This window comes from Ictalurus furcatus, chromosome 18 (assembly GCF_023375685.1).
Source record: "Ictalurus furcatus strain D&B chromosome 18, Billie_1.0, whole genome shotgun sequence".
In the NCBI taxonomy this organism is placed as follows: Eukaryota; Metazoa; Chordata; class Actinopteri; order Siluriformes; family Ictaluridae; genus Ictalurus; species Ictalurus furcatus.
Genome location: NC_071272.1, coordinates 23,423,323 through 23,444,613, shown reverse-complemented (window position 1 = coordinate 23,444,613; position 21,291 = coordinate 23,423,323). Strand labels below are relative to the sequence as shown.

Genomic DNA, 21,291 nt, shown 5'->3' with positions numbered 1-21,291 from the left:
AAGAAGAAGGAGAAGAAGAAGAAGGAGAAGGAGAAGACGGAGAAGGAGAAGAAGAAGGAGAAGAAGAAGAAGAAGAAGGAGAAGACGGAGAAGGAGAAGAAGAAGAAAAGAGAGAAGAAGGAGAAGAAGAAGAAGGAGGAGGAGAAGAAGAAAAGAGAGAAGAAGGAGAAGAAGGAGAAGGAGGAGAAGAAGAAAAGAGAGAAGAAGGAGAAGAAGGAGAAGGAGAAGAAGGAGAAGAAGGAGGAGGAGGAGGAGAAGAAGAAAAGAGAGAAGAAGGAGAAGAAGGAGAAGGAGGAGAAGAAGAAAAGAGAGAAGAAGGAGAAGAAGGAGAAGGAGAAGAAGGAGAAGAAGGAGGAGGAGGAGGAGAAGAAGAAAAGAGAGAAGAAGGAGAAGAAGGAGAAGGAGGAGAAGAAGAAAAGAGAGAAGAAGGAGAAGAAGGAGAAGGAGAAGAAGAAGGAGAAGAAGAACAAGAACAAGAAGAAGAAGGAGAAGAAGGAGAAGGAGGAGAAGGAGAAGAAGAAACGAGAGAAGAAGGAGAAGAAGGAGAAGGAGGAGAAGGAGAAGAAGAAACGAGAGAAGAAGGAGAAGAAGGAGAAGGAGGAGAAGAAGAAGGAGAAGAAGAACAAGAAGAAGAAGAAGGAGAAGAAGAACAAGAAGAAGAACAAGAAGAAGGAGAAGAAGAACAAGAAGAAGAAGGAGAAGAAGAACAAGAAGAAGAAGGAGAAGAAGAACAAGAAGAAGAAGGAGAAGAAGAAGAAGAAGAACAAGAAGAAGAAGGAGAAGAAGAACAAGAAGAAGAAGAAGAACAAGAAGAAGAAGAAGCAATGCTCTCCTATTGTATTCTTTAAGTTTCAAATATTAAATCTCACTCTGAGAAAATGATGATCGAAGCGAATCTGTGAATCTGTGTTTGTGAATCGATATGTAAGAGTGCCACGCACGCTCAAATGCACACTCCCTTAAACAATCAGTAGTCAGTCTCACAGCATAAAACATTACCCAATCTCGCTCTCTCTCTCTCTCTCTCACTCACTCACTCACACACACTCTCTCACTCACACACACACTCACACACACACTCACACACACAGTGGACCAGTCAAGCATATAGCCCTAATCATAACCTTTACCACCCAGCACCATTGCCATATTTGGCCATATACAGTAAATATCTGTAGAATTTAAATCCACCTGTCCCAAAAAAAGAATACTCACTAATATTAGGATTAATTTACCAAATAAACAGTAGTTTTGCTGGTGTGTTGTGAAAAAAAATAATCTTAAACACATTTTTGATATGTATATACGTGTGAAATGTCATGGTCATCTAATCATTGGTCTCACACAGACAGGCATCACCACATGTCAATGACACAAATTCAGGGACAGCGTGATTGGTGCACACAGACGCACGTGGGCTGGGCATTCGTCCGTTCAGCCGAACCCGTCAAACCATCCAGGTCAGCTCCGTCTTAAGGACCGCCGCTGTAAGAGTAGTCTGCTTTGTTATGCATGACTAACTTGTTGTCCACAAAGTAGAAGCTGTCAGACTGCGTCTCGTAGGGGTGCAGGATCATCTCGCGCACTGACACACAGAGGAGAGAGGTCAGAATCGGGCATCTGCTCTATCGGGATGGATTCAAATTAGAACTCATCCCGCGACACAACTTCATCCACACACTGCTGCGCGTTGTTGTCAAAAACAGAACCTACGGCATTTTAAAAGGAGACTGCTTATCGAACTCTCGTGCAAATTTGATCCGGTTATCCTGTTTATCTATCGTGAGCGTGGATACGCTGTATGGCTACGTTCACCGGCCACTTTAATCAGGTAATCATTTGGCAGCGGAGCCGTGCATAAAATCACGCCGGTACAGGTTCGGGTTAACGGTTCGATCCAACATCAGTATGAATACGATCTTTCCTGGTTGAGTATTTGAGAAGCTGCAGATCTGATTGGTTAACTCAAATAAGCGCTCTTTGCAACCGTGAGCAGAAAAGCAGCTCAAATATCGTACGGAACATCGAGCCTCGAGGCGGACGACCTTCATCAGCAGAAGACCATGTCGGGATCCACCTGGTTCTCATCGGATATAACTGGACGTTTTTTGTTTTCCGCGCCCCTCTGTGTAAACCCTAACATACTCAAACCGGCCATTCTGCCAACAAACACGCTAGCACGTCACTGATATCACATTCCCGCCCTATTCTGATGTTTCGTATGAAGCGCTTGACCTTTATGGGCATGACTTTACGCATTACGCTGTTGCCACATGATTGACTGACTGGATAATTGCACGAGTGAGCGTGCTAAAGTGGCCCGCGAGTGTGTGTTAGACGCCACAGAGCTTTCCTGTTCGACACCGTTTTAAGAAAAGCCATTATCCATAAACGCTTGAGCTGCTCGGATTTAAACCGCTTATCCCCGAGCCTGTGCATGAGCAGAAGCGAGCAGTGTGGATCATTTGAGAGCGCACATCGCTTTCTGTACTCACTGATCTCCTCCGAGAGTGGCGGGAACTCGTAGATGTGCTCGCAGGTGTTCTTGCTGCTAGGGATGCAGAAGCCGAACTCGAAGTCAAAGCTCTTCAGCAGCTGATCGCGGAAGTAATGCCTCTCGATCATGCGGAAGTTATTGATGGGAATGTCGCCCACTGTGAACTCGACACTTAAATAACAACAGAGAGGGACAAGGGAAAGAATGAACATTCGGAAACACTACGTTTAATTCGAACGTCAGTATCCGGACAGGTTTATTTCCTCCGTGTGCCCGACATTCAACCTCTCCAAGCGCAGCATATAGGAAATTCACTCATTATCTATAGCAAGAGCTTCGTCTAGCTGACGGCGTCACGTTTACGGACCATTTAAAACATCTCGTTTCTGGGAGTCATATTTCATCGTCAAAATGTGTCGCGTTACAAATTTAGAGGTCTTCTCGATAATAAAACAGCATCTTACTTACGTGGCTCCAACCTGACGTAGGCGTAGAAATGCTGGAGTGAACTGGTATCGCACGAATCGTCCAGCACTGGGGTCGATGTCTCGTTTCTCTCCACTTTTGTCTAATGCGACAGACATAAAGATCACACGAGCATGGATTTACATGATTTAAAGGGATTATTATTTCACGTACCAATAGCAAAACAGGGGAAGCTAGCGGTGGACGATTTGGCAAAAATATCATATCACGATTCTCAAAAATATTTACACAATACACGATATGTGTGTGTATATATATATAAATATATATATATATGTTTGTTAACAATCTGACAGCAGTGTTATATTTTGAAATATAAAGAACTAAATCTGTAACAATGTTAACATTTTACAATTTTAAAGATTAAATACAAACATTTTAACATCAGTGGCTTCTAATCAGTTAGTAATTTTTTTTTTAAACATTAAAAAATTTTGTTTATTACAATAGTTTTAAAAAGCATACCGTGGAATAATTTATCATGATATATTGATATTATATCATCATACTGCCGAGACCTAAAACATGCTAGAGATGGCACGATACCGCTTCAGTATCAGCTTTTTAAAAAATAAAAAATAAAATAAAATAAATTAAAAAACACTACTAAGCTTTAAAATGTTATTTATTTATTTATTTATTTATAGAAATTTTATCTGGAGCCGTTAAAAACAGAAAAAAAACATAGCTAAACCACAATCAAAAGACATAGCTTTCGCACAAAGATCTCTTACATCATAAATTATTATCTATCTACCTATCTATCTATCCGTCCTAACAGAAATATGACCAAGTCTCTTTATATATACTGTAAACATCTATTTAAAAAAAAAAAAAAAAGATCCCATATCCCATTCCAATCTTTTTTGTTTGTTCAGATCCAGATCAAATTCATACATTTTTTTCTCAGATATCCGATCCAGATCTACTATTGGCCTGAAATCGGATCAGTGCCATCTCTAAAACATACTATATAAAAGAATAAAAAAAAAAAAATTCCTCTGTAAATGTAATCACATTTCAGGGTAAATCACAGGGTTAGGGAAGCACTTGTTGTCAGTCTGCTGCTACGAGAATAAATCCGCACCGAAGGAGAACAGTTACGTAATCGGATCACTCAGACTCACTCAGACTCACCTGTTACTGGAGGCTTTGTAATCTCAAACAGCACTGTCCCTGTCTCCATGTCCCTTATCTTAAAGCGCGTGAAGTCAATGTTGTATACGTTGTCCTCTGGACTGCACAAGTAGTCTGGAAAAGGAGTCATTTATTACCAACATGTCTGCCATTTATCTGAACTGATCATGAATACAGCAGTATTAATACAACTCGTGTGATACAAGATCGCAGTACGAATTCTTACATTACTGTTTATACCCTTTACACTGCAACAGACAAGATCTAGCGTTGTGTGTCCTCGCAAAGTTCAAAGGAAACCAGCAAAAGTGTAGCTGTGCTCTGGGGACGTTTGGGACATGTCCCCGCCATGCCCGTCTTTGTCCCGACCACTTTCTCTTTTTCCAAAGTGTACTCCATTAAAATACTTATCATCTGATCTAGATATCATATATCACATAATCCAAAGGGCAAGGCAAAAACAATAAAAAGACAGGAAGAGGTCAGGTGATCAGGCAAACGGACTAGAGCAGGTAAGGCAGAAATCAAACCCGGCATCAACAACGGCTCGGTAATCGGCGGAGACTACAGCAACTGAGCGTTCACTTCACAAAGGTCTAGTGAATGAACAGTCTCTTTTATAGTGTGGTGTGATTGGGAACAGGGTGTGTGATTAGTCTTCTGGGGAAGTTGAACGTGTCTGTGTGTCGTTTGTAGTTCGCGGTGCATTCTGGGAAATGGAGTCGCTAGTTTGCCGTGACACGACGGCTGCTAGATAACGTCGGAAAATTTGACCCCGCTCTTCTCGACAGATCTCTTGTAACTGTGAGATGTCATAATCTGTCTTCTTCGGATTATGTCTGGAGAGTGATCGAGTCATGGTAAACTATTTGTAATAAATGGTAATGTAATGTCGGCTGGGGGACTGATCGGAAGGTCGGGAGTTCGAGCCCCAGCACTGCCGACCTGCCACTGTCGGGCCCACGAGCAAGACCCTTAACCGTCTCTGCTCCAGGGGGCGCTGTATCATGGCCGACCCCGCGCTCTGACCCCAACTTCCTCACATGCTGGGGTATGCGAAGAAAACAATTTCACTCTGCTGTAATGTATACGTGATCAATAAAGACTCATCATCGTGAAATACTTAAAAATCTGTTCATTTTGCCTCATGGTTCGGGTCGTTGTCTTGTTACATGATTTGCCTCGTCATTCTACTTTTTGCAGATATACTACAATACAGCACAAACTGGCCTTCAATAAGATAATCCGATTCCACACGAAAAATGTGTGAGGAATGCAACGTCAAATCGTTACAAAGCGAATTCGACCAAGTGTCATGAAGTTAGAAGACAAAATGTAGAACAGCTCTCAAATAATAGTCGCGTCAAATCTTTCACCGCCGTAATAAAATCTGCTTCGTCTGCTATTCTTTTCACCCCTCACACACACACACACACACATCCCAGTTTCCCTCCCTCTGATGGATTACAAATCCTTGTTTGTATTCTACGGCACAAATGAACACAACCTGTATCCCAGAGATTGGACTGCCAGACGGACCACCGAGGGATTCCTGAGCCGGGATCTTTCCCTGTATTCACTCTAATATACTCACACTTCATATACTTAATCATTCCTATTATCTACACAACACAGAGTGTACCTCTACCAGTGTAATGAGTGTGACTGGAACAGGAATAGATCACAAAGCCCTCTAATAAACAGGTCATCTTTGTTGGCCGTGCACGCAAAAAAGCATTTTTTACAAACAACAATCGGCCGTTGGCGTAGTACGGTTCTAGGACAAGGCCACGTATACGTTCCCGTGGATGCATTTCCCATCGTCACATAAGCCGTGTCGGTGAATGCACCAGGCCCAGATTAAGGTTTAAGCTGCTTATAACATCTGAGCACCGAGGGTCACACCGGGATGGAGTGGATTTAGTTCCATTTACCTCTCGAAGTGCTGCCAGTGTACGGTACATATACCATGTGGCAGCAGTGCAATGCATAAAATCATGCATATTCAGATCAAATGCTTCAATTCATGATCACGTCAAACATCAGAATGGGGAAAAATGTGATCTCGGTGACTTGGCGTGTTTGTGAGTACCAGAAGGGCTGGCTTGAGTATTTCAAAAACACCTGCTAGCTCTCCTACGGTAACTCAGCGAACCCGTCTTTACGACCGTGATGAGCAGAAAAGCATCTCAGAACGCACTTTTCACAGCATGGTGCGAGAAAGAAAAGAAGTGCAAACGCCTTGTTAAGGGCATCAGCTCGTACAATCAGTCTTTACAACCGTGGCGAGCTGAAAAGCATCTCAAAATGCTTGGATTGCCTACTTTAAATCTCCCCAAGGTGTGAATGAACTCTCTGCACGAACGGGTGCAATGACGACTCAAAACCTCTCTGAAATAACCATGAATCCACATCCATATTCATCCCCGAGTACTTTTTGGGCCTCTTGTGAAACTGACTCACCGTCTTATCACAAACCCTCTATTATCATGTCGAGTTTATGCGTCACACTGTTTTATTAGCAACGAAATGCAACATTGTGGAAACAGAAGATTAGAAATTTCATATCTGTAACAGACAGTCTAGCGCGCTCTATAAAACCTAATGGCGATGGAGAGAGTGAAAGGGCGGACGAGCGAGTGAATGGAGAAGCGTATTAGATAAGAGGCAGTGAGTAATCTTCTCAGTGCAGTGAGGTCACGCTCAGAGCAACGGGAAAAAATGACGCTCTGCACAAAGACATGCACAAACTGTGGAATAAATGATACACCTGCTGGTCACATTATTAGGAACACCTAATACTAATACCATTTTGCCCTCAGATTCCTGTTCTTCGCTGACAGGAGTTGACCCTGATGTGGTCTTCTGCTGTTCGAGCCCATTCGCAGCAAGGTTTGACATGTTGCATGTTCTGGGATGCTTTTCTGCTCACCACGGTTGTAAAGAGTCCTTATCTGAGCTACTGTAGACTACCATAAACCAATCTGGCCATTCTCCACTCACTGAATTCTCTGCCACTCACTGAATTTTTATTATTATTTTTTTTTTTACTCCACGCTGTGTAAACTCTTGGTGTGTGAAAATCCCAGGAGCTCAGCAGTTTCCGAAACACTCAAACCAACAACGCCGTCACAGGAAGGGACCTCAAATAGAAATGACTAGCGACAACAGTGCTAACATGGATTGCAAAAGGAAATGAAAATGAAAAGCTATATAAAAGATTTTCAATTGCCTCCCTCTCTCTCAGACACACACACACACACACACACACACACACACACACACACACACACTGCGACTGCAGTAGAAATGACAAAGCTCTTAGGTTTTTTGCAGCACGTTTTCAGACAACATAATGCCACAAACAACGACCGGCCTGCGGAACAGAGTGAGCACTAAAGCAGAAATCGACTCGCTGATTTAAAAAGACGTGGACAGCACGAAACCCCACAATCAGTCAGCAGGAACAAGTGTTTAGCACGTCTACATTTGTTAAAGGGTGTCGAGCATTAAATCTGTCAGCCTGTGGACTCGGTAACAGCATGCGATTATTCACATACGAGCAATTTCCCCTTTCCTGCTCATTTTTAACAGCACCGAGACGGACAAAAATATTGTCATTATGGACTGCAGCGGTATGTGGACTCACAGTTGTTTATGACTCATTCGCTTTGTATGAAGCAGTGATTCATGGTGTGATGCAGCTTTGGTGCCTAACCTATATTTTATTCTCTTTATAGCGTATCTCGGAACCGCTTGGTCCTGGGAAGAAAAAAAAAGAAAAAAAGAAAAAAATAGACCGATTTTACTTCAACACTCAAAGAAAGTTCCTTTAAAACGACTACTTGTTAGGAAGAAATATTGTCACTGTATCAGATCCAGCCTTACTCGGTGCGAATAAAACAACACGCACTTGCATTCTACACACGTTCATACACATCGACGGAACAGCTGCTCATTCATGCGATTATCCAAACAGTCCATCGTGTAGAAGCAGAAAAAAATGACTTCAGTGACTTTGACTGGACGTAGCACGGGCGTCATGGACTTGGATAAGCCTGTCGCCTCAGAGTCCTGTTCTTCTGTTCTAGCCTCAAGGTTTGCTGTGATGCTTTTCTGCTCACCACGGTTGTAAAGCGTGCTTATTTGACCGTATACCGTCCTTTTAATGAAAGGCAGAAAATCAACACCATATGGGAGGAAAAAATGAGCAAACCTAACAGATGTATCGGCATCAGACACATGCTTTGTGAAACAGGGCTACTGAATCAAAATCGCTACGTCGTTGGAGAACAAAAATAGAAAATAATCCCATTCTGTACGCAGCAGAAGCCACAGTGTCGGTATATTTTCCTTTCAGCCTTTCCTACTTCCTGAAAGACATTCTCAAGGGTTCTCCTGTTGGACTATTCACTTAGAACTCTGACTGACAGACAAACACAGAAGCTACAAGGTGCTCCACTTGTAAGCTGTTTCTTCTGCTTTCTCGTTCTTTCTCCACCCTCGTTCCCTCTCATCCTCTCTTCATCACCGCCCTTCAGACTCCGCCATCGTGCTTCCTTCCTCTTCTTTCTCATCTATTCCATCTCACCCTGCTTTCTCTCCTGACACCGACTCGCCTCCACTCGGCTCTCTCGTCTGCACTCCTACGCCTGAATGTGCTCGTCATTCTCCCATCGCTCAGATCGAACAGAACACTTCTCCGGTGAAAGTCAGACACTTGTAAAGCAAACCATGGGAGAATAGCCAGATTACGCCTTGAAGATGACTGCAAATGTAACGTTTTGCAATGTAAACCAAGCTAACGACCCATCTACCGAGCTATCCATCCATCCGTCCAAGATAAACAGATAAATACAAGTAAATAGAGAGACAGATTATGGTTACAATAATGCCAAGCATCACAGGAAATGCTTGTAGGCTTTCTTACCATTTCTGTATGAACTCCAACTCAATTACTTCAACACAATGGGCTTGAAATGTCGAGTTTCAGTGAGTCTGTACTGACTGTAGCGTCAGATACCTGTTCTTGGCTGACAGGTGTGGAACCCGATATAGTCTTCTGCTGCTGTAGCCCATCTGTTTCAAAGTATTCTGCAACGCTTTTCTGCTCACCACGGTTGCAAAGAGTGTTCATTTGCATCACCGTAACCTTCCTGTCAGTGTGAACCAGTCTGGCCGTTCTCCTCTGACCTCTATCATCAACAAGATCCTTGTTTCCTCTTGTACCTACCAGAATTGACATATCACACCAAACTGAAGAAGTCTGAACATACACCCATCGTCAAATTACTTCTATAACCTATATTGTCTCCCAATTTTGGAGAAAATGCGCAAGTGAAGTTCTGTACTGCTATACAATGGGCTGGGCTCGTTAGCATTGTCCTAGTGAAAAACACCGGATGTAAGCAGGAGTGCCATATGGTAAGTCCAAAAGAAATGCAACTGGCAGCAGAAATGGTTTCAATAGAAGTAGAGACTCCTGCTTCTTTTGTCGTATTGATTAGAAAAGGTGACCACGGAGTCAAGAAAAAGTGGTTTGTATTTAACTCGTCATATCGCTCGCCTCAGAAGAAGCATACAGTTTCATCCTTTATAACTAAACTACACCGGTTAAAAGGAAATCCATGATACATAAAAATCAGATTAAACATTGAGACACTTCAGAATGGTGTTTACGAATAGGAAGAAATGACCTGACAAAACGAATGGACGTAATTAACACTACTTTTAACAAAAATAACCAAAGTAAATGTTCGGCCTAAAATGCTTTCAGAACTGTTGTGTCATGAAGACCTCATAGAGGAATGGTGGACAATAAAACTAATACAGGACGGAGACAGCTGTGTCAGCCATTTTTCGGTCTTTAGAAAATGAAGCGACACCAGGAATGTGAACCGATTCCAGTCCTGTGGAGCTCAACAGCTCTAATCTGGTTTAGTGACGGGAGCAAATCCATCTAATCAGACGATACAGCCGGGGCGTAAACGACAGGGACAGAGATGGAGGATCCATGCGGTGAGCTTCCAGACAGAAATAAACAAGAGTAATAAATACAACCACGAAGGCCAGGCCAGGCCAGGCCAGGCAAGGCAAGGTAAGGCTGGGAAATTCGGGCCAGGGTCCATAATATCCGGCTTTGTGAGTTCAAAAGATACAATGCTAGGAGAAAATGGTCTTCAGTACTGATATTTGACCAACAGCAGTGGGGAAATACCTCAGTGACTACGTTTACATGGACAGCAGTAACAGAACAGTGAACACCTGGAGCGTAGCAAGTCTACAGAAGAAAAAGGGGCGAAACAACGTCAAAAAGACTCGTAGTGAGAAGGAACAAACTTGTAGAGATGTTAAATATGATGTACAGAATATTAAATTCCCAATTTCTTAAACAACCGACGACTAAAGGTTTGAGAGGAACGATCAGGAAGTGAGTCACGGTTGCGCGCGTCCTCTCACGGTTTCACCTCTGTTCGTCTGGTTCCTCTCACGGTTCCTTCCTCGTGCCATCTTGGGGGAGATTTTCCTTCAGACCATCACCTCTTGCTTGTTCATTAGGGATCCAAATCTACAGCTGGATTTCTTTGAAGCTGCTTTCGCCAATGCCTGTTGTTAAACGCGCCAAGTGAACTGAATTCAACTGAAGTGGCTCGTGAGTTGCTATGGCAGTAAAACAGAACCATTGCCACATTAATCAGCTGGTAATATCGCTGCTGCTGTCATACGGCGTAACTGAGGACGCGAGTCAAAAAAAACAAAACTGCACGATCTATTCACTGAAACCGTTTCGGAAGCATCCCATAATGCATCTATTTTAACCGGCAGCTTTATAAATTAGTAACAGCGTAATGATGGATGTGTTGGAAGTCTTTTAAAATGGTTCACATCACCTCTGGGAGGTTGCTAAAAGAAACCAAAAAGACGCATGGTTTAATCAGCCACATTATTGACTGCTACAGCCGGTATAATGCCTCGCACTTTGTGTAATCGCATACGCAACGAGATCATGATTGGAGTTTAATGTAGTACATTGCACTGTGTGTAGCAAACATGAAGAAGTGGGGTATTATTATTTTTTTTTTTAAAGTTTGTTAATTAGTAATCATCCCACTGCCTGAGTTTTAGTACAATAGGAGACTTTTTTTTATTACAGCCAGCCTTATTCTAAACAGGTATTTAACCTGTATTTAAACAGAAACCATATAAAGACGAGGTATTTGATGTTTTACATAATCAACTGCATAGGTTTTTTTTTGAAGATAAAGGTTTATGGATGCATGCAACACGTTCCAAAAAAGTTGGGACAGGGGCGGTTTAGGACTAATAGCGATGTGAGAAGTTGAAATAAGAAGGTGATGTGAAACAGGTGAGGCAAACGTCTAATCATAGTATATGAGGAGCCGCCAAAAAACGCTGAGTCATAGTCAAGAGCGAGGACGGGTCGAGGATCGGCGATCTGCCAACAGATGCGTCAGCGAATAATCCAACACTTTGAGAAGAACGTTCCCCAAAGACAAATCGGGAGGATTTTGGGCGTTTCACCTTCTACAGCGCACAATATAGTTAAAATGTTCAAGGAATCCGGTCAAATCTCGGTGCGTAAAGGGCGAGGCCGAAAACCACTTCTGAACGGGCGTGATCTCCGATCCCTCAGACGTCACCGTCTTAAAAACCGTCAGGAGTCTATAATGGAGATCCTGACGTGGGCTCGGGAATGCTTTGGTAAACCTTTGACAGTCGACACCATTCGCCGCTGCATCCACAGATGCGTTAAGGCTTTACTATGCAAAACAGAAGCCATACATCAACACTGTCCAGAAGCTCCGCCCACTTCTCTGGGCTCGGTCTCATCTGAGATGGTATATATATATATATATATATATATATATATATATATATATATATATATATATATATATATATATAGTAAAATCCAGCTTTACTACATTTACCACAATACTTCTGACTAAATCATAATCATTAATAAAAACAAAGCATAATTATTTACATTATTTGTGACCATTAAGATATATATATATATATATATATATATGTTTAAGAGAGCTACTGTAGCCTTCAGATCCTTCTGGATGATGTAATTCCCAGAAACAACAACTGCAGCGTTAAAAACGTGATGATGTCATTGAATATCCTCTGACCTATCCTCTTCTTGTGCATCCTCTCTAATGCTGACTGCGTGAATTAATAGCTCAGAGACGGGAAATGTCACTCAGTACACCACGTTCATGGTCGCTCAGCTTTACAGAGGAAAAGGGACACGAGACATCAATCCTGTCCCCTACATTTAGACACTGTACGTTGGGAAAGAAACCAATTATTCCTGATCACGTCTTACAAACAAACACGAGACACATGTGGAAACTGTGGAACAGCAGTTGGTTGAATCTGAAGCTCTGACGCATTAAGCCGGTTTACTAATAATGCAGCAGTGGCATTTCTGATGGTTTCTGATGGTTTCTGATGTGTCTTGGAGTTTTTTTGTGTTAACGGAGGAGCGAAGCTCAGAACTGAACATCGGCTCTGAACTGGCATCTGCAATGATGATATGATTCGATAAAAATCTGTTAGTGTGCAAAAGTCACATATAATTCTCAATATGAACTTAAAATGCATTTTAAATATCAAATTACTGCTGATACAACCAGATCATCAGGCTCAATATTGACTACAGACTCTGAAAATATTCAATTACCGCCGTGACGTCCTGATGTCAAGCATGCACTACCTTTAGACTTACATATCGTTATGCACCAGAATGGGGGGGGGGGGGTATGATCTCAGTGACTTTTCCATGCCGTTGGTGCCAGACGGGTTGGTTTAAGTAGTTCAGAAGCCGTGGATCTCCTGGGATTTTCACACACAACATCTCCAGGGATTATACACAGAACGGAAGAAAAACATCAAGTTCTGCAGGCGGAGTCCTAACGAGTGAGGTCCGAGGAGAACGGCCAGACTGGTTTGAGCTGACAGGAAGGCTAAAGTAACTCAAATAACCACTCTTTACAAACGTGGTGAGCAGAAACGTAGCTCCGAATGCACAACACATCAAACCCGTGAGGTGGACGCGCTACAACAGTAGAAGACCACATCGGGTTCTTCTCCTGCCAGCCAAAAACAGGAATCTGAGCCCCTCCGATAAACAGTTCAAAAAGTATTACGTGTCATTCTTTAGTAAACAAACAAACTTTATTGTTGGCAAATTGCTCTCCTATACAGAAACTGGAATAAAACATGACCGGATGCGCTGGTAGCGGAAAATAATAAACGATGCACTGAAGTTGATGAACGTCCTAACACGGAAATAAATCAAATCCGACACAAAATTGCAAATATGAGTGTAATCGATTCAGCCATCTTCTCGCGCGCACGTCTCCGCTTATTTTCATCGAGGACATCACGATTAAATATGATTTATCCGAGTGTGTTTAGTGGTTGTGGATCAGGTGGTAGAGCGGGTCGTCCACTAATCGTAGGGTCGGCGGTTCGATTCCCGGCCCGCGTGACTCCACATACCGAAGTGTCCTTGGGTAAGACACTGAACCCCAAATTGCTCCCGATGGCAAGCTAGCGCCTTGCATGGCAGCTCTGCTACCATTGGTGTGTGAGTGTGTGTGTGTGTGAATGGGTGAATGAGAACCATTGTAAAGCGCTTTGGATAAAAGCGCTATATAAGTGTGCCATTTATTTATTATCCCTTAGAAGATTGAACAAGTATTGTAGAAACTCTAACAAATCACTATCAGCTTTCCAGCAGTGTATCCTTTTAAAGATGAGAACAGACTCCATGTAGACTTTTTAAAATCCGACAACACCGATAATAAAGGTTAAACGAACTTCAGCCGATCCTAATTGCTGCTTTGTTAGCGTTTAAATGCGTTTGTGCTGCTTTATAACTCATAGAGGAAACGATGCCTGTCCAGGGCCCCAGGTCACCCAGAGAAGCTCATTAAAGTGTGTGTGAGAGAGAGCGGGACTCGCCTCGCTTCAATCAGCACACGCTGTTACCATAGTAAACTCCGGAACGATGCCTCAGGGATTTAAACATGTGTCGCTAAGGGGCTTATAAACCAGTCCGTCTAAAAATATATCAAGGTGCAGGTTGTACACCTTCATCCTCGGTTAACTGTTACTAAAAACATCTTGTTTACGTACATGGATTTAGAATATTTAAAATCTTGTTCAGGAAATTCATTCAACTTGATTGTTATCCTGTACAGACGGAAGAAGAAGTAATGAGTTTATTTCAAGGATAGGCAAAATATTACTTCACCTTACAGACAAACAATATTTTGTCTCTCAGTGATGGGCAGTAAGTATCGAGGTAATGGCAGAATTCATTTTAAGTGATCGATCCGACCTTTAAAAACTGAACGTGTCAGCCAGTATGTATAGGGACGATTGATTTCACATGCGCCTGGTTTCTCAACGTAGGCCATACTCACTGAACAAGAGGTTACGCAACAGCCTACAACAGGTTATTAGAGTACGCGGTGAGGGATCACACGTTCAAATCCCGATAACGCTACAGACGTTCGTAGCCAGGACTCTAGAAAGCAAACCTGGCTGTACTCTCTGGATAGGAGGAGCGTACTCTCTTTCCCCTGTCAATCACGGCGATACTAGCCAATCGTGGGCATGTATGCCGAAGAGGGCCGATAGCGCTTTCTTCCGAGTGTGCAGCATCGTCAGCAGTTGGATAAGATGCAGTTGGCTCGCTTCACATCCCACGGAGGAAGCAAGTACATGAACGAAGAAAACAGTACATGAACTCTGATTCTAAAACACGATAAATGCCAAATTCAGACCGTTTATATCAATGGAACTGAAACGCACGCGTCACTTCATGGGCTACGCATTACGCGATGGGATCACATTACAAGCGATACATCTCGTTTAATGGATCGAAAAGGGGTTTCTTTGCAAAGCGCAATTTCTGTTTTGAACAAATTGCCTGCGCCCAAGAGCTTTATCTAATTAACATCATCGTTAACATCTAAAAACGATTTCTCTTACAGCTTTATATATGTAAACGTACTATTTTTTTTTTTTTTTAGCCCAAAACAGGTGTGAAAATCCCACCGCATCTGCAAATTTCACGCATTCCCAACCAAAACAGCAACGCGGTGGCATTAACTGGCGAAGGACGCTCGCATCGGCACAATCGTTACATGTAATTTATGCCGAAAACACACACGATATTGCATCAAAAATGGAAAAAGTGGGATCAGTATAATCCTACTGTAAAACATGCAGACAGTCAAAGTGACATCATATGACATCAGCTTTTTTTTTTATCTTATGTATCCCAGTAAACTGTAATACACGGTATAAACTAAAAACAACCCTCAATCTTTAATAAATTGTCCATTTTAATTTAAATAACCGGTAATGAGGTGTGACTGAAGGCAACAATATGTGAAATCAGCTCATTATTTTTCACCGACGTGGTGTCTGAACACACTTAACGTGAATCTGAAAATAAATTACAAAAATTAGGAAGCAAAGTGACGCGTTCCTGCTCGGTGGCTACAGACTGAAGCGTCTCCACGGCATGCTAGTCTTTCAACATGTCGACCGCCTTAGCATTTTGCTCGAACAATCAGCGTGTAAAGTTATATTTAAATTTACAACGGCTTTTTCCAGAGAAATCCTCTGGAGCAGCATCTACAGAGGGCACGTGAGAGTAGAAACCAAGTACAGCTTAAATCCACAGGTTAAAGGCATAGATTGCAAGAGGAAAGTGCAATACCTCATGGAGTTTTTCCTTTTTAAAAAAATAAATAAATAAATAAATAAAAAGCAACGGAGACCAAGCAAACAAAGTCTCTAAAGACTAGAGACGTTGACGAGTGCATTTCGGAGACTTTCGGTTGAGCCCTGTCACGTCAAACCGGTGAGCAACGGCCATTAGCGTCCACGTCATAACGTCTGACAACCTGTGCTTTCCTCTAAAATATTTTCTTTCAGTCATGTACAAAATGACCAGATGTCACCACACATCAAAAAATAAATAAAATAACACTAGCCTGTGATTTCTAAAAGTGTTTTAAATGACCTTGTATGAGCCAGTAAAATTCAGAAAAACAATTACAGCTTCGAAAACGAATCTTTTTGAGTCTAGCAAGGTGATTTTTATTAATAAGTTTAAATTACCATTGATTCAGAAGATCATACCTGACTAACACCGAGGCAAACGGGCCAGATATGTGAAGTAGTTTGTTGAGTGAATCCTAATGCGGTTTTAAACTAAACGCTACTCTCGAAACAGTTTAAAGATGCGTCTGTTTTGCGTTCATTTTTAATGAATTAATCATATAACTTGTTGCAACAAGTTGCGATGTAATATTCAACAGGGTCCAGAAGACTGGGACCAGAGACGTGAAACGATCAGACTTCAATCATGAGAATTATATCACGAGCAATAACTTGAGCGAAAAGTAGAATCAGAAGTTTGCGTGAAAGCTGATGATCCGTGTTAGGCCGAATCCATCGCCGTGTCGTCTGAGCACCTGCTTTAAAGGAAGGGATAAGACTCGGAGGAAATCTGACCTTCTGTACAAAGGCGTTAACACGGTCAATCGGACAAATTCGCTCCAATCTAAACAGCGACTTAAATGCAACAGAACGAAACAGAGCAGAGTCTGGATCGTTCAACATTAAAGAGATTTCCTTTCTTTGTTTTTAAATGCGTTTAATTCAAGTCTGTGGTCTCAGACCCTACTTTGGACCCTATATCATTGCTAATTGTCCCACAAATGATATGGAAAACTACGTGGATGGTTTTAGGAGTAATACGAACGGAAATAACTAAGAATATCAGACATTATCTTCTTACAAGCCTTCCGTACTGATCTGAAAACCTCCGTCACAGTAATAAACGCTTAAGAGGCGTGTTGTGTACAGATGTTTATACACGGATTTATGATGATGATGATGATGATGATGATGGAACACATACTTACTGCCTGTTATCTAATACATAGGAAGGCACGGTTCAACAATCTGAAGATTAAACATAGCTCATCCTTCTGCGTGTCATCGGGACTATAAATACACACGATTAAACACATGACTAAGATATAACCACAAACTGATCCGCGGTAAACGGATCTTGAACGTGGTATCGGATAGTTTCGAATGTAAAATTATAATTTTTTTTTTTAAATAAAAAAGATGTCAGCACGTGAAAACATCTTGTAGATACTCGAATTAATCTAGTACTTCCTATTATGTGATTACAATAACCCAGAACAAAGATATGGGATTATTAAACCTATTTCTAGACACTCAAGCTTTCGAGCATTACATTTCTTTATTCTGTTGGTGGATTTTCCTCCTTTGAGAAATAAATGCCTACAATTAGCAAAGCTTTCTGCCAATAGAAGACTATTTCAAGCTGGAAAATGTCTAGAAATACTCTTATATTTAGTTGATTGTAATCTTTTAATGGGAAATTACTACTACTATTATTATTATTACTATTATTATTATTATTATTATAGGAAAAACAGCATGTTCAGTGCTCATTTATAAGTTATTATTAGTACACTTTCCATTGATGATCAGGGACTGCACTTCTTATCACTTCTCCTCTCACCTGCAACACGTGGTCTGTGCCCAATCTAATGGTTTAAATGGGAAAAGATCAGTATAATAATGAGATGTTTTAACAAGCGATCTGTCTTTGGGACAAGGAGTAGAAAAACACACTCCACTGAAATGAAATGATGGCACAGGTAAATCATTCTTAATGTCGCTTTCAAGTGTCCACACACACACGCGCGCGCGCGCGCAAACACACACACACACACACACACATAGTGTAATGGTCAGTGGGATTTAAGGATTTAATGTATCTTGTAGCCTTTATGACGCATGTAAACAGCCATGCTTGTTGTTTTGATCATGTCAGCATTATGATGCCTGAACAGAATAAATTAATAATAATAATAATAATAATAAATCTTCCAGACGGTCGCGGTCTCCGGTAAACACGCAGATTAGCGAGCGTCACTTACTTTCCGTGATCTTCTGCAATCCCAGCACGTCCTCCGGGGTGATGATGGTGTTGGCCAGCAGGTCCTCCTCGGTGGTGACGGGGACTCCCACGTCCGTGGTGTTGCAGCCCTTCTTGACTTTCATGGCCTCCTCGGGTTCAGGGTTCGAGCTCGACTCGCCGTCGCTGGGACTGGGACTGAGCTCGACGTGTCCGGTGCCGCTGCGACTGGCGGGATTAACGCCGCCGCCGCACTTCTTATTACAGCTCGATGCGTCCTGGCTGGTGCCTGCGCTGGTACAAGAATAGCTCATTATCCTGTCCCTCCTCCTCCTCCCCTGATCCCCCCCGTCTCCTCCTCTAGCCCCTCGGTCCAAGCGGAACAGGCAGGCGGTCACCGTCTCTAAACCGAAGGGGTTTGTTTGTTTGTTTGTTTGTTTGTTTGTTTGTTTATTCAACCCAAACGCGCTTATTGAAATCCGCCGTTTTGTCCGGCAGTCGCTCTCGCTTTACGGCGCATTCGCCTGGCAAAGCGCGCGTGAACCGGGTGGTGAGGGGTGTGGTCTCCAGGCAACCACCACCATCTGAGATTTACATCTTGTGTGTAATCTGTAATCTGTAATCTACAACACATACACTTGATAAAAACTTCCTCACAAGGAACATAACACGGGACTAAACTGTGGTCTTGTCAACAACACAGTGGGTTGTTGTTGTTGTTGTTGTTGTTGTAGTTGTTTTTTTTCCCTCAGTTTTTCCCTTTTCTTTGTATAAATCAATACAATTTAACTTGGAAGACCCAAAAACAAAAATTTTAAATTCAAGTCGAATTTCTAAAAGCTACGCCTTCTGTTAACTATCAAAAAATATGAAAGGAAATAAAATGATTTTTATCCATCAATCCATTTCCTGTCATTTACCCACGGAACTCGGGTCACCCTGGGCAGGGTGCCAACCCACTGCAGGGGACAATCGCACACACATTCACACACAACAGATAATCCATCAGTGCCAGTCAGCCTACAGCGCATGTCTTTGGACTTGGGAGGAAACCGGAGTACCCGGAGGAAACCCGGGGAGAACGTGCAAGCTCCGCCTCCACACAGGGCGGAGACAGGATTTGAACCCCCAACCCCAGAGTTGTGAGGCAAACGTACAAACCACTAAGCCACTGTTTCCCCCCACCTCTTCCCTGACAATTATCCATAATCATTTTCTAGACTTATTCCATTATGGTACTGCGTTTAAGTATTTACATCAGCACAATTAAACCTAACTGCTTGCATCAACAACATCGCAAACAATGTAAACCCTAAATGGAAACAATGTCAATCCTAAATGTAAACAATTTAAACAATATAAACCCTTGTGTTGTCATTGTCGTTGTTGGATGTGGTTGTGGTAGCATTGCGTTGCCTCACAGCTCAAGGGTCCTCTGTTAGCTCCTCTGGGTTCTCCGGTTTCCTCCCACTTTCATGAAACATGCATCTAGGTGAACTGTCGATGCTAAATTACCCATTAGGTTTATCAATGTGTGTGTTGTGGTGCCTTGTGATGAATTGGTTTCCTATTCCGTGTGTGAATAACCACCTCGCATCCGGTGTTTACAGGATTGGCTCTGGATCCACAGCGACCCCGCAGGCCAGGATAAAGCGGCCACTGACAAAAAATAAAATAAATAAATAAAATCAGTTTAAAAACTCTAACACTGGTAATAAATGTCAACATGGTAGATATACAGCGCAGCGTGTGACTGTGATCTACATAATCACATGGAGAAGCTCAACAGCCTTCATTACACCCATGTGTAGCTTTATCAGGGTGTTGGTACGATAAGTGAGTTTTGTTAAGATGGGTATGAAGTGAGCCAGAATGAAAAGAGGGACTCACACACACACACACACACACACGCACGCACACACACACGTAATCACACAGTCATTTCATCTAACGAGCTTGCTGACATGGCTACCTTCTTTGTTATCAGTGTGGTTGCTCTCATCAGCAGAAATGAACACACCCGCAAGCGCAGACGTTTGTACACACACTCAGAACTACGTTTGACAACACATACAGAGACGCTCTAACTTCACACATAGACACACACGTATAACTTTCTCTCTGGGCATTCTGTCGGCTAAACAACGTGCTGACAGCGGTGGACTGTGAATGTACAGCTTATTGACTTGATAAAGACTGACGTGTTTTATCAATTTACCCTCCATGAACGTCAGACTAACAGCTTGTTGGTTTCATTAAATCATTATAAACAAATAACATCATCGACATTATTGCACATAATTAGTCCGTATTGGTTTCTAGGTCCTAGGTTGTTGTTGTTCTGATTCTCAGAGCGTGTGGACTGTAGATTCCCAAAATAAAGCTTAATAGGACCTAAAGGAAGGTTACATTTTAAAGCTTAAAAAATTGTCCAATTTTAAATAGTCTAGAAAAAAAACACACGTACAAGCCAAATGTCAATGTTTGATCCCAGACATTTTAAAATATATATTGTTGTGTAGAGTAAAATCTCTGAAACGCAATACGTTTTTTCGTCTCCAGTTACAATTGAAATGCCAAAGATTTCACTCTTGTCGTTTTTACGTATTTGATCTTAACCGCAGGTACTTGTGTTTTCATCACAGGCCAAAATATCTAGGCCTACTATTTCAACATTGCTCTAACAGATAAACGTGTAATAAGAATAAACATAGACAACATCCGACACATTACTGGATGTAAAAATAAATAAATAAAAAGTAAAAATAGACCAACACAGATGTTCACTTAAACGTACTGTGGCTACGTGCTCTGTTTTTAACTCGCCGAGCTAGCTTCTTTGTGAGGCGTGAGGTGGGAGAATGAAAGGCCCAAAGCTCAGTTTAGAGACAAAAAGACCCCCAAAGCAAAGTGCTGACAGCAGCCGGGGTCTGTGAGACAGAAAGACCATTCACTTCATGCCTGTATAAATACCCCTACACGTGCTTGACCGAGAGACCACTTTTTGGAAACCCCCCAGCGCACACGGCTCATACCTCGGGGTAAGTCTATCAAACACTGATTAACACCATTGATGACAGTCTTCATTCATGAAAGAAATTTTAATTGTGGTTCATCCGGGGTATGATAATCGTTCCAAATCATAGTAAAGACT

The 21,291-nt window shown here is 42.1% G+C and overlaps 1 protein-coding gene across 1 annotated transcript; it reads right to left on the bottom strand.

The window, feature by feature from the left end:
• Positions 1–680: 680 nt before the first annotated feature.
• On the bottom strand, positions 681–18,468 carry unc119b (unc-119 homolog b (C. elegans)). Its single transcript, XM_053648862.1, has 5 exons — positions 18,160–18,468; positions 4,121–4,234; positions 2,966–3,065; positions 2,496–2,668; positions 681–1,585 (listed from the first exon to the last, which is right to left on the bottom strand). The coding sequence occupies exons 1-5, from the start codon at positions 18,449–18,451 to the stop codon at positions 1,473–1,475; spliced, it is 792 nt and encodes a 263-aa protein (XP_053504837.1). The 5' UTR covers positions 18,452–18,468; the 3' UTR covers positions 681–1,472.
• Positions 18,469–21,291: the final 2,823 nt, after the last annotated feature.

Excerpts from the sequence above, each read along its gene's own strand:
- unc119b (XM_053648862.1), bottom strand. The coding sequence starts at position 18,451 with ATGAGCTATTCTTGTACCAGCGCAGGCACCAGCCAGGACGCATCGAGC. Across the intron at positions 4,235-18,159 it reads ATTGCAGAAGATCACGGAAA|ACTACTTGTGCAGTCCAGAG; the intron begins GTAAGTGACGCT and ends CTCCTTTTCCAG. Across the intron at positions 3,066-4,120 it reads TACAAAGCCTCCAGTAACAG|ACAAAAGTGGAGAGAAACGA; the intron begins GTGAGTCTGAGT and ends CTGTCGCATTAG.